Here is an 11,493-nt window from a genome sequence, read left to right on the forward strand (position 1 = left end):
TATGCAGACACATGCACCCCCATGCTAATTGCAGCTCTATTCACAATGGCCTAGAAATGGGAACAACCATCCCTCAATAGAGGATTGGATAAAGAAAAGGCGGGCCTGACCTGTGGTGGTGCAATGGATAAAGCGTCGACCTGGAAATGCTGAGGTCACCGGTTCGAAACCCTAGGCTTGCCTGGTCAAGGCACATATGGGAGTTGATGCTTCCAGCTCCTCCCCCCTGTCTCTCTCTTCTCTCTCTCTCTCTCTCTCTCTCTCTCTCCTCTCTAAAATGAATAAATAAAATAAAAATTTAAAAAAAAAAGGCAGTACATATATACAATGGAATACTACTCAGCCATAAGAAATGACATAGTGACAATTACAACAACATGGATGGATCTTGAAAACATTATACAGAGTGAAATAAGGAAATCAAAAAAGCTAAGAACTGTATGATTTCACACATAGGTGGAATATAAAACTGAGACTCATAGACATAGATAAGAGTGAAGCGGTTAACAGGGAAAGGAGATGTGGGGGTGGGGTTGGGGAAGAATGTAAAGGACAAATATAGGATGACAGAAAATGATTTGACTTTGGGTGATGGGTATACAACAATCAACTGTTCAAATGCTATAGAACTCTTTAACTGAAACCTATGTACTTTTATTGATCAATATTATTTTGTTAATTTTCTAAATAAAATTTTAAAAGTTGTGAGCCTAATCATATGGCATCTGCTGGTGTTCCATAGCAACACCTCTTTGCATCTCCCTGACTCTCTAGAGAAATGACCTTGAAAGCTCAGAGATCTTAAGGACATCAAAACACTAACTGTCAGGAACCCTTGAGAAGCATTCTAAAAAATCTTTATAGTACTGTTTATTTTTTTAATATTTATTTTTCAAGTACAGTTCACCTACAATGTTATACTGTTTCAAGTATACAACCCAGTGATTGAACATTATATAACTTACTAAATAATCATCCCAATAAATCTCATATCCATCTAACAACAAACATAGTTATTAGAATATAAATGACTATATCTCCTCTACTATACTTTACATCCCCATGACTATCCTGAAATTGCCAATTTGTACTTCTTAACCCTTTCATGGTTTCACCCATTCCCTCAATCTCCTCCTGTCTGGCTACCATCAAAAGTTCTCTGTATCTATGAGTCTGTTTCTGTCCTCCTTGTCATTTATTTTGTTTGGTTTTTTTTTTTTTAGATTCACTTATTGATAGATATGTATTTATTGCTATTTTATTGTTCATAATATTTATCTTTCTCCTCTTTTTTTTTCTTAAAAAAGACCTTTTAACACTTCATGTAATACTTTTTTAGGTTTTTTCTTTTTGGGAATCTCCTTATCTGTTCTTTAATTCTAAATGATAATATTGCTGGGTAGAGTAATCTTTGCTGTAGGTCCTTGCTTTTTGTTACTTTGAATATTTCTTGCCAATTTCTTTGATCTGCAAAATATCTGTTGAGAAACCAGCTGACAGCCTTATGGGAGCTTCCTTATAGGTAACTGCCTTTCTCTTGCTGCTCTTAAGATTCTATATCTTTGACCAGGGGTCCCCAAACTATGGCCTGCAGGTCACATGCGGCCCCCTGAGGCCATTTATCCAGCCCCCGCCGCACTTCTGGAAGGGGCACTTCTTTCATTGATGGTCAGTGAGAGGAGCACATTGACCATCTCATTAGCCAAAAGTAGGCCCATAGTTCCCATTGAAATACTACTGGTCAGTTTGTTGGTTTAAGTTTACTTGTTCTTTATTTTAAATATTGTATTTGTTCCTTTTTTTTTTTTTTACTTTAAAATAAGATATGTGCAGTGTGTGCATAGGGATTTGTTCATAGTTGTTGTTTTTTATAGTCCAGCCCTCCAATGGACTGAGGGAAAGTGAACTGGCCCCCTGTGTAAAAAGTTTGGGGACCCCTGTCTTTGACCTTTGGCATTTTAATTATGATGTGTTTTGGGGTGGGTCTTTTGAAATTCATCTTATTTGGGACTCTGTGCTTTCTAAAATTGTATGTCTGTTTTCTTCATCAGGTTAGGGAAATTTTCCATCATTAATTTTTCAAATATGTTTTGAGAGAGCAAGAAATATAATAGTTCTAAATTACTGCCTGTATTAACTTTAAGACTTATTTTTATCTTTTGAGGTATGGAGAGGCATTATTTATGAATTCCAAACTTATCAGTGGAGTTACAGAATTTCTTAACACTGAAGGTGAACTCAAAGAGGTAAATATTTTAAAATTTTTAATGCTTTTCTTTTATAAACATAAAATTATATATTTACTTCAACCATTTATTTCCAACTGAAATATATTATATTTATTTCTTTAACACACACACTCATTCATGGTAAAGACTATACTCAATTCATTATTTGCAAAGATATATATATCTTTAAGATATATGCATTTTTTAAGTGAGAAGAGGAGAGATAGACTGATACCTGCCTGTGCCCTGACCAGGACCCACCTGGCAACCCTTGTCTGGGGCTGATGCTTGAATCAACCAGGCCATCCTCAGCGCTCGGGGCTGATGCTCAAACCAGTCAAGCCACTAGCTGTGACAGGGGAAGAGAGAGAAGAGGGTGAGAGGGAGGGAAAGAGAAGCAGATGGTTGTTTCTCATATGTGCTCTGAACAGGAATTGAACCTGGGATATCTGCGTGCCAGGCTGACGAATGAGCAGACCGGCCAGGGCTGGAAAAATATTTTTAACATAGTAAACATTAAATACTTTTGAGAACTGTTTGAAAGGAATGAATTTTTAACTATAAGATTTCAAACCCATTCTAGACATTTTTGATCCAATTAGCTGCTAGTCAGCTGATTCTGTGAACCCAATTTAGAATCCTCTAAACCAGTGGTCCCCAACCTTTTTGGGGCCATGGACCGGTTTAATGTCAGAAAATATTTTCACAGACCAGCCTTTAGAGTGGGATGGATAAGTGTATCACGTGACCGAGACAAGAGTCAAGAGTGAGTCTTAGATGATGTAACAGAGGGAATCTGGTTATTTTTTTAAAATAAAACATCATTCAGACTTAAATATAAATAAAACAGATATAGTGTAAGTTATTTATTCTTCTCTGCGGACTGGTACCAAATGGCCCACGGACTGGTACCGGTCTGCGGCCCGGGGGTTGGGGACCACTGCTCTAAACAACAGAACTACTCTGTCACAATGACTCAGTATTTGGACACAGAAGACTCAAGCTGAAGTTGAGGTACAGAACTTATGTCTAACTACTTTGTGCTCAGACCTGTAAGGAGAATGGACAACTGGCTGTGATGATGATGCTTTATGCTATTTAGTCTTTTAAATGGAATAAATTTATATGTTGGAAAGGAGTGTATCTGGTAATATATATTGAGATGAATAGTTTAAAATTCTGCTTGGTATAATCACAAAGAAAATTCATTAATGAAAATAAACTTAAAATTTTAAGGACTAGTGTCCAGTTGTGGAGTACCTAACATTTTATTCCTATGGCTCATTTCTCTGAAAACCAGCTACTGTTTTGACTGCTTTCATCTCTAATAGAGAGGGGTGTGAAATGGGAAGGGGTAAATTGGTGGGAGGAAAGAGGGAAACATAGATAGTTTTAATTGATTAAAATAAGGGTGGCCTGAAACAATTACCTATTTGGTCTGCTGCTCTCCTCCACTATAACACATAGCTGAAAGTCATCGTTTAGCATCCTGGTTTCCTCAGTTTACACTGAGAGACTGCTTGGTGCTGTGGCCCAGAGCTACTGTACTGAGCAGCAGTCACTCAGAAGCGTCGACCCTGGCACCGTCCTTGTTTTCTTCTGAGACTGACCAATTTTGTATAATCAGCCCCCCTGTGCTAACTTGGAGTCCTTCACACCATGCATTAAGCTAAGTCTGTGATCGGTATGATTTAAAATTCAATTTTTACCCCTGTTACATGTATTCCCAAACTGAAGAATTTGTTTTTAAAAGTTTCAGCACACGTTCTACTATATTTTTAACAAAAGGGATTAAATGGGATGGAGTTTTCTCATATCCATACAAAGCAGAAAGAACAATTAAATGAATGATTGCTTCCCATTTTCTTTGTATTTAAATGAAGTACTTTTAATTCCATGAACTTATATTCAATAACCTGGGAGTAAAAGACTCATTTAGTTACAACCTGTGCAGCCATTGAAGTGAATGACCTCTTCCCCCTCTCCGTTCCCTCTCATCGCCCCTCGTTATTGCTGCCTTCCTTCTCTTGGCTTCTCTCCATTTGACCCCTGTCCTCCCTGCCTCTCCACTGTGCCCTCTCCCTCTTCTATCATCTAACTGTGTCTATCTTTTGTATTTTTCTTTCCTTTGGTAATACCAGGCTATAGTAAAAAACATCTTTTAAATGAACATTTAACTGATTTTATCATATACTCACCATTTGTTTTATGTATATCATTTATATATTTATTTTTTTACACTTGATGTAATTGCACTTGAAATGGTCCAAGATACCCCTATAATGGAAGGTGCATTTTCAAAACAGAAACTTAATTGTGACTTTTACTCCATTACCTGCAAAGCAGCAGCTAACTTCACAATAGAGTCTCTCTATGGCATGAGCAATGAATCCCTTCCCAGCAAGATGCTTGCTCTGAGTTTTCTAGTGTAAGAATTATGGCCTGAGGCTTTTCCATACTTTCATTATCTAATCATTAGTAGGATTGGGGACCGCAGTTGTTGGGTGGGATGGGGATTTAATTTGTATTGCTGATAAGCCCCTTCCATAAATATAAAGGGTCTGAGGAAATTCCAGTCTAATTCTCCTGTAACCGATGAGCCTCATAAGGAGAAAGCTCAATGTACTCCCTTTGGATATGGTATATTCTTATTTCAATAGCTTATAGATCAAAGGGGAATCAGCATCTTTATGAGTTCTGCAAACTCATTTAAGATTTTAATGATCCCTATCACTTTAGAGGCATTGTTGCATTCCCCAAACTGCATTCTAGAACCTGAAACTAACACTTTTCTTTAATTATATGGCTCTAGCCATTTGAACAATATTTCTCAATGAGACAGTGTGTTATTTCTTTAATTTTAAGCTGATGGGAAGACAGTCACATGGAACCTCAGAGGCCCTTGCCATTTCGTACAAATGTCCTTTAAGCAGTCCTCTCCAGCACTCACTTTCTTACTTCTTGAACTTAACATACAACACTGTTTTAGAAGAATATGGGTCTAATCCATTGCAGATATCCCATTTACAGTTTTAATGTTAAAAATATAAATCTCATAACAGAGAAATAATCCAGTTAATTTCTCTATGTTTTGCAGTTTACAAATAAAAGACTTTATTCTGTTTAGGGTCTTGACTACCCTAACATAAGAGTTTTAAAAAATGCTAAAATCTCAGACAAATTGATAAACATATCTAGAAATGTTATGCTATGAAAAAAAAGGGAGAACAAGCAACTCTGACATCTTACTAAATGTTATTTTATAAAAATGTCTGAATTTGCAACACTTTCAAATAAAAGCATCAGATGGCCTAGATATTTAGCAAACACACTAGTAAAAACTAATAGCAGCAGAAATTCCACCAAGGAGCTACAGAAAGAAGCAGACCAGAAAGCCAGATGAGTTCCATCTACCTCATGGCCTCTAAACCAAGACAGGAGTCTGGAAGGCATTGTGATCATGCCCGGACATGAGTTAGAGGGGCGCTCTCCCACCTGTTTGCTAGAAGGGCTGTGGAGGAATAAGGGACATAGGATCAACTTATGCCAACTACGGAAAGTGAATCAGATGTCTTCTGATGAATAAGCTATTCCTAAGATTTGTGAGTTCGTGAGTCACTTCAGGCTCTCTGAGTGAAGGCACGAAGGAAGTATTTAGTGTACTTAAATAGTGACTTAAGAAATGACTCCCAAAAGATCTATCAGTTGTATTTTCTACTTAGCATTGTCTTGCAAGATAACCTGACCTGCTGGCCTGTTAACAGCACATTTATATCCAAGCCCATTGTTTGCCTTTGAGGAGGACTTAAGAGATTTACCTTCTGTGTTTGGGCTGGTATGCTGTCTCATCAAGAAGCCACAGAATGCTCCACACACTCAACATCGCCAAAGGGTCTTTGTCACTATTTGGTATGTTCAGTGACTGCCTAGGAAAATATATAGTAAAGCAGAATGTGTTTTATAAGGCATAAACGTAATTTTTTCCAATATATTGTATATATAATGCCACTGTACTGTACACATGTAATGTACAAATGTACAATGTAATGTACGTGTCTTTATTATAAACTGAAACACTAAGTTCAAAACAAATCAACATATATTATTGTTGCTGTAGGGCTATAGACTGAATGAGTCTGAATATAACTTCATAAATGCAGTTGAATTATTAGATCAATCAGCTAAGTTTAAAAATATCAAGGTGTTTCCATTAGACTTTCTTTTCACATGTGTGGACTAGTTACAAGTATGTATATATTGTGTATGGCACAGTCCCTGAAATATTGGAGTTACTCAGGAAATTCTGGTCCTTTCCTTTTTTCCCCTTTCCTTAGAATGTGTAAATTTGGTGAAGCATCAAATCAGTTTTTAGTGCTAATAAATCTTTGTTATACATTGGATATTTTAAATGTTTGTTATGAAAGCATAATGATTCTGAATTCCTGTAAATACATAATATTGCTCTGAGATGTGGTTATTCATTGCTAATGCAGTGGGCATACGGCTTGGTAGAAAAGTATAGGATAAACTTTGAGAAAATCCATCAGTATTATGTAATCAAAGTAACACTGTCATAAACAAACCAAGCTACCCAGAAACAGATTTTTATACTAATTCAAAAGGTATAGTTAACTCCATTCTAGATGCCCCTTGTCCCGTTTTTCCCTGTCCTTGGGCCAGTCCCAATGTACTACGCTTTCCTCTCAACATATCCTCCGTGAGGTGCCTGCCAGGTGATGAATCACACCCACACTAATTGTACCACATAATGCTTCTGTGTTGCAAGTTGATTTTTCACATTTGTCTATTAGCACTGTAATTGTTGGTTGGTTGCCAGTTTCTTAAAACATGTCAAACAGAAAGAAAAACTGCTAGCATCAAATCTTGAAATAAAATCCTTGGGCATTCCCAGAATGTATGAAGTCTTTAGAGACAATGTCATATCCAAAAATATTATGACAAAACATTTAAAATTATAATTTATTTTAATTTAGTGTTCAACTTCTCCGTCTAAATGAGACCATATTCCTCTTTCATTCTTTCTAAATTTAAATCTAGTTACTCAGGTGATTGCAATGGAATTTAATCATCCAGTTTTTATATATCATCAGTATTTTTTTCTACTACCCAATAACTTGGGTAATTCTCTTGCCATCAAAGATAGTGTCAAGCCTTCAGACTGCTTATTTGGAGAACATAAAGAATAATTTTCTCTCTACAAAGTAAAAGTGGACTTTAATCCTTATATTTATTTTCTAAGGCTTTCTCTTTCATTAGATATGCTTCATAATTAGAACTCCTCTTTGCCACAATCCCATCAGCATATTATGAAAAGACACATTAAATATGCCTATTTTAATATTTATTTATGAAACAAAACGTTATTTTATGGCTATTTAAACTGTAATGTACGTTCTTTTTTCTTTCTTTCAATTCCAAAATAAAGCACACCTAAGGACAAAGTCATACTACATTCCAATATTAAGCTCACTTCACATATTAAGTATACCTTCTGTAGTGACTGGGGCACATTGTTTTAAATGGATTCTTGTTTACATATGTTGGACATGAGTTCATAAATCCTGCATATTTACCATTTAAATTTTGTTATTTCCAGCTAAAGAATTTTATGAAGAACTATGATGGAGTAGCTGCTGCCTCTTTCTCAAGAGCTGTGGAAACTGTCGAAGCCAATGTGCGCTGGAAAATGCTCTACCAAGATGAGCTTTTCCAATGGTTAGGAAAAGCTCTGAGACATTAATATGTGTCTCACCAACAATTCAACTGGGAATTTCTGTGAGAAGCCCTGCTTTGTGTAGAATGAGGAAAATGGCCAGATTTTCAGTGTTAACGTGTGGGAGGAATTTTTCTTTTTAATTGTTGATTTCTGGGGATTTTTGTTTGTTTCCTTGTTTTATTCTTTCTGTTTTGTTTCTCTATGGGTTGTTCTTCTTTAAAGAAACTCTTGCAAGTGAAACTAGCCATGATTGCTTCAGCTGTACATTCCCTGGTGCATGTTAATGTTGAGGTCAGTTTGGAAAAACATATTCAGAATATTTTGTGCATGGTTGTATGGTCCTGCTTGTGTTCCAGCATGCTTATTTAAAATGTCCAATGTTGTATGTTACTCATGTTACATCCAGGATGGGCATTATGCAAAAATACAAAGATAATCTGTGACAATCAGTGTTACAATGAGAGAAAAACTAAAAAAAAAGGAAATTATATTCTTAGTTTTGGGCATTGTAAGAGGTAAAGGAGCCCTTTAAGTGATCAAGGTCACTTATTTCAGCACTTGGATTGTCTTGCAATGACTATTGTGTTGTTAACTCATTTTCTTTGAGTTAAAGTTGTGTGTACATTAAAAATGCATATAGATACAGTTTGCCAATGTAAACATCCATAAGGAAGGCCCATATGTATATAGTATGTTGTACACTGCATTTCTGCAAAGAATATCTTCAGATCTAAGAAAATTTATCATTTTTTATAAACTTCTGCAAACTTTGAAAAGGCTGAAAAGAATTTATCTCAACAATATTTTATTTACAGTTTACTGACTAAGTTTTTCAACTGTTATGATTTTTTTTCATCTTCTTCCTTAACAGTAGTCTTCTACTACATAAAAATTCAAACAAAATTTCTGTGTAAACTAAACATTTTTCTAATTCTCCTGAGTAAATGGCAGCCTGGCTTTCTATATAGATAGATTCTGTCATCATTTTATCAAACTTCCTATTGAAACAATTGTGCATACTTAATAATTATTAGTGTTGCAAAAAAAATTTTTTTTATCTTGTTTGTTTTACTATCTCATGTTGTCTGGTCTAGAAAGTTAAAATGTCTATTTTTGTGTTCATTTTGTGTCTGTAATCTAATCCTCCATTAAGCAACCATACCTCAAGTGGTCTATTGACCTTTAATGACCTTTAATGCCAGTTGTGCCATGTGTTAGGTCAAAAAGTTACTTTTTTGGAGCAAAACTTTGGCATTGACAACTTTTTCTGTGTTTGTTTGGTAACACAAGTGTTTTTGAGTTCTCACCCAGTAGGCTAGCTCTCCAAATGTTGCTTTGATCCTTCAAATTGACACATTTTAAGTTTATCATTATAAAATACCAATACAGCTACTGTACATAAGCCAAATGTTTGTGGACCACTTTCTGTTTTCCTGAGGTTTACCACTCCTCCAAATCTCCTCCAAATCTTATTGTAAATCATTGAAAGAAAATATTCTAACTCTAATAGTCAACACTGGCAAAAAAAAAAAAAAAATAGGTAAAACCAGAGCCATAGATTTATTGTAGTTTTATAATTTCTAATGCATAGAATGAGTGTATCCCCTTAAATTGAATTTTACCTTTTTAGCAGTTAATATCTATTACTTATTCCTAATTTTTTCAGTGCTTCTTTTAATTAAAATGCATGAGTTTTAAACTCTTTGTGGGGTTACTAAGACATAGTAATGCTTAGTAATAAAACTTGAGCCATCCACCAATCAGAAGTAATGAAATTCAACTTGTATTCATCACATGTGAACTCTTTAAGGGGTAAGTTCTGAAACATAACAATAATAAATATCACACTGCTCTGCAGGTCTGAAGCATGTACTATATCACCATTGGATTTATGTAATAGAGAAGATAAAAAAAATAGAGGTGGATGTCTTGTTTTGTGTTGTAAATTACTGAAAATTCTTAGTAGTTGTGACATTCTTTTGAGTATAATCACCATTTCCAAATTTGAGTTAGAAGGGCTTTTGTAGTTCTTTTTTCCTCCCCACTGTTAATAATCTTAATCTTCTTTCAGTATTTTAGTGGCCTTGAACAACTGATTTAGCTATAATGTCAAATCCTAAGTGTATAATTATGTGCAATGTTCAATACCTCATATAATACTTGTTTAACAGTATAAGTAGTATCAATGGCATTGAGATGGAATTTTTGTTCTACATATTTTAAATGATTATTCTTTCAAATGTTGAAGATTATATCAGGCTTTAATGTTTTTTAGTTGTTTAAATAAGTGATATTTTCAAAATAATAAAATGACCAATGATATCTCTTGAAATATTATGTAAAATGTAGTTATAAAATTCTATTTTCTACAGAGTTTTTATCTTTTTTCTCTTCTTTGTTTTACAACTCATATATATATATATATATACATGAAATAACAAATTGTTGAAGTATCCAACATCAAAGCTTAAAACTATACTGTGCCAATATATGTACAACGGAAAAACTTGGTTTCAATTAAAAAGGACCAAATTATTTATCCTATTGAGTTTTAAATATCGCTAGGTAACTTGTAAATAAAAAGTTTCCCCCGTTTTAACACATTTTCTCTTAAAAATTTCTTATGATCTTTAAAGTTTTGTTTGTTTGTTTTTCAAATATATAAGCACAGCCTCTAAAGCTAGAGGTTTACTACGACAATGCTGGGTTTATTCTTGCATTTCAGTAACATAGATTTTAGCTGGAACTTAGACTTTGGTATATATTATTTCTTGGATAATTATAGGACTGAGATTTTTGTGGTAGTGCAATTCATAAATGTTATAATTGTAATATTTCACAAGCTTAAAATTATATCATATATTTATAAATTGCATTTTGTTTTCAAAGAACTTTTACACATGCTATTGTATTCAAGTTTTTTTTAAAAATATAATAAATTATATTAGCCCTGTTGGCCTGATGAGAAAATTGAGAAACAGAGTAGCAACATTAACTATTTTAAACTATGCAGTTGTTACTCTGGGAACAAGTAAAATAGCCTAAGACTTTCAATATAGCTATTCTGCAACTAAAATAGAAAGACATGTTTGAAATATCTGTATCTACTCATTAACTGGAGATTTTCAGCTGCATTAGCTGCAACAGCATCAAAATATGTGATTAAATATACCTACAATAATTATGTTATGTTTAAAGTCTGTGTTTCTAATTTGCTTGATGTTTAACAATTGGATGAAATGTTAATTTGTATTAATTTTGGTCAGCATAAGTAGCCAAATATTGGGGCAAAATATACAGTTGATTGATTATAGTTTTCTTTTTTTCTTTTGGTGAACATTGTTTAAATGACCTTAAAATATTAGTAATTTGGTTTATATTTCACACAAATTTCTCATAAACTCTACCTGTAGTAACAAATGGTCAGACCACAGATAAAATGGTGTCCATCTAAATCAGTGAAAATAATATTCAGTAAAGTTTATAGATCTATGCAGACTAAGTTGTTAAAAAAAATTTTTTTTGCAA

At 34.2% G+C, this 11,493-nt stretch overlaps 1 protein-coding gene across 1 annotated transcript in view; it reads left to right on the forward strand.

Annotated features, from left to right (window-relative positions):
• Positions 1–8,748, forward strand: part of TRHDE (thyrotropin releasing hormone degrading enzyme) — a 442,374-nt gene extending 433,626 nt beyond the window's left edge. The window contains exons 18-19 of the mRNA XM_066254840.1: positions 2,165–2,246; positions 7,846–8,748. Coding sequence (XP_066110937.1) covers positions 2,165–2,246; positions 7,846–7,989 — 226 coding nt within the window. The 3' untranslated portion in view covers positions 7,990–8,748. The remainder of the gene's footprint in view (positions 1–2,164; positions 2,247–7,845) is intronic.
• The last annotated feature ends 2,745 nt before the right edge of the window (positions 8,749–11,493 follow it).

The sequence above is a fragment of the Saccopteryx bilineata genome, chromosome 2, assembly GCF_036850765.1.
Source record: "Saccopteryx bilineata isolate mSacBil1 chromosome 2, mSacBil1_pri_phased_curated, whole genome shotgun sequence".
Lineage (NCBI taxonomy): Eukaryota > Metazoa > Chordata > Mammalia > Chiroptera > Emballonuridae > Saccopteryx > Saccopteryx bilineata.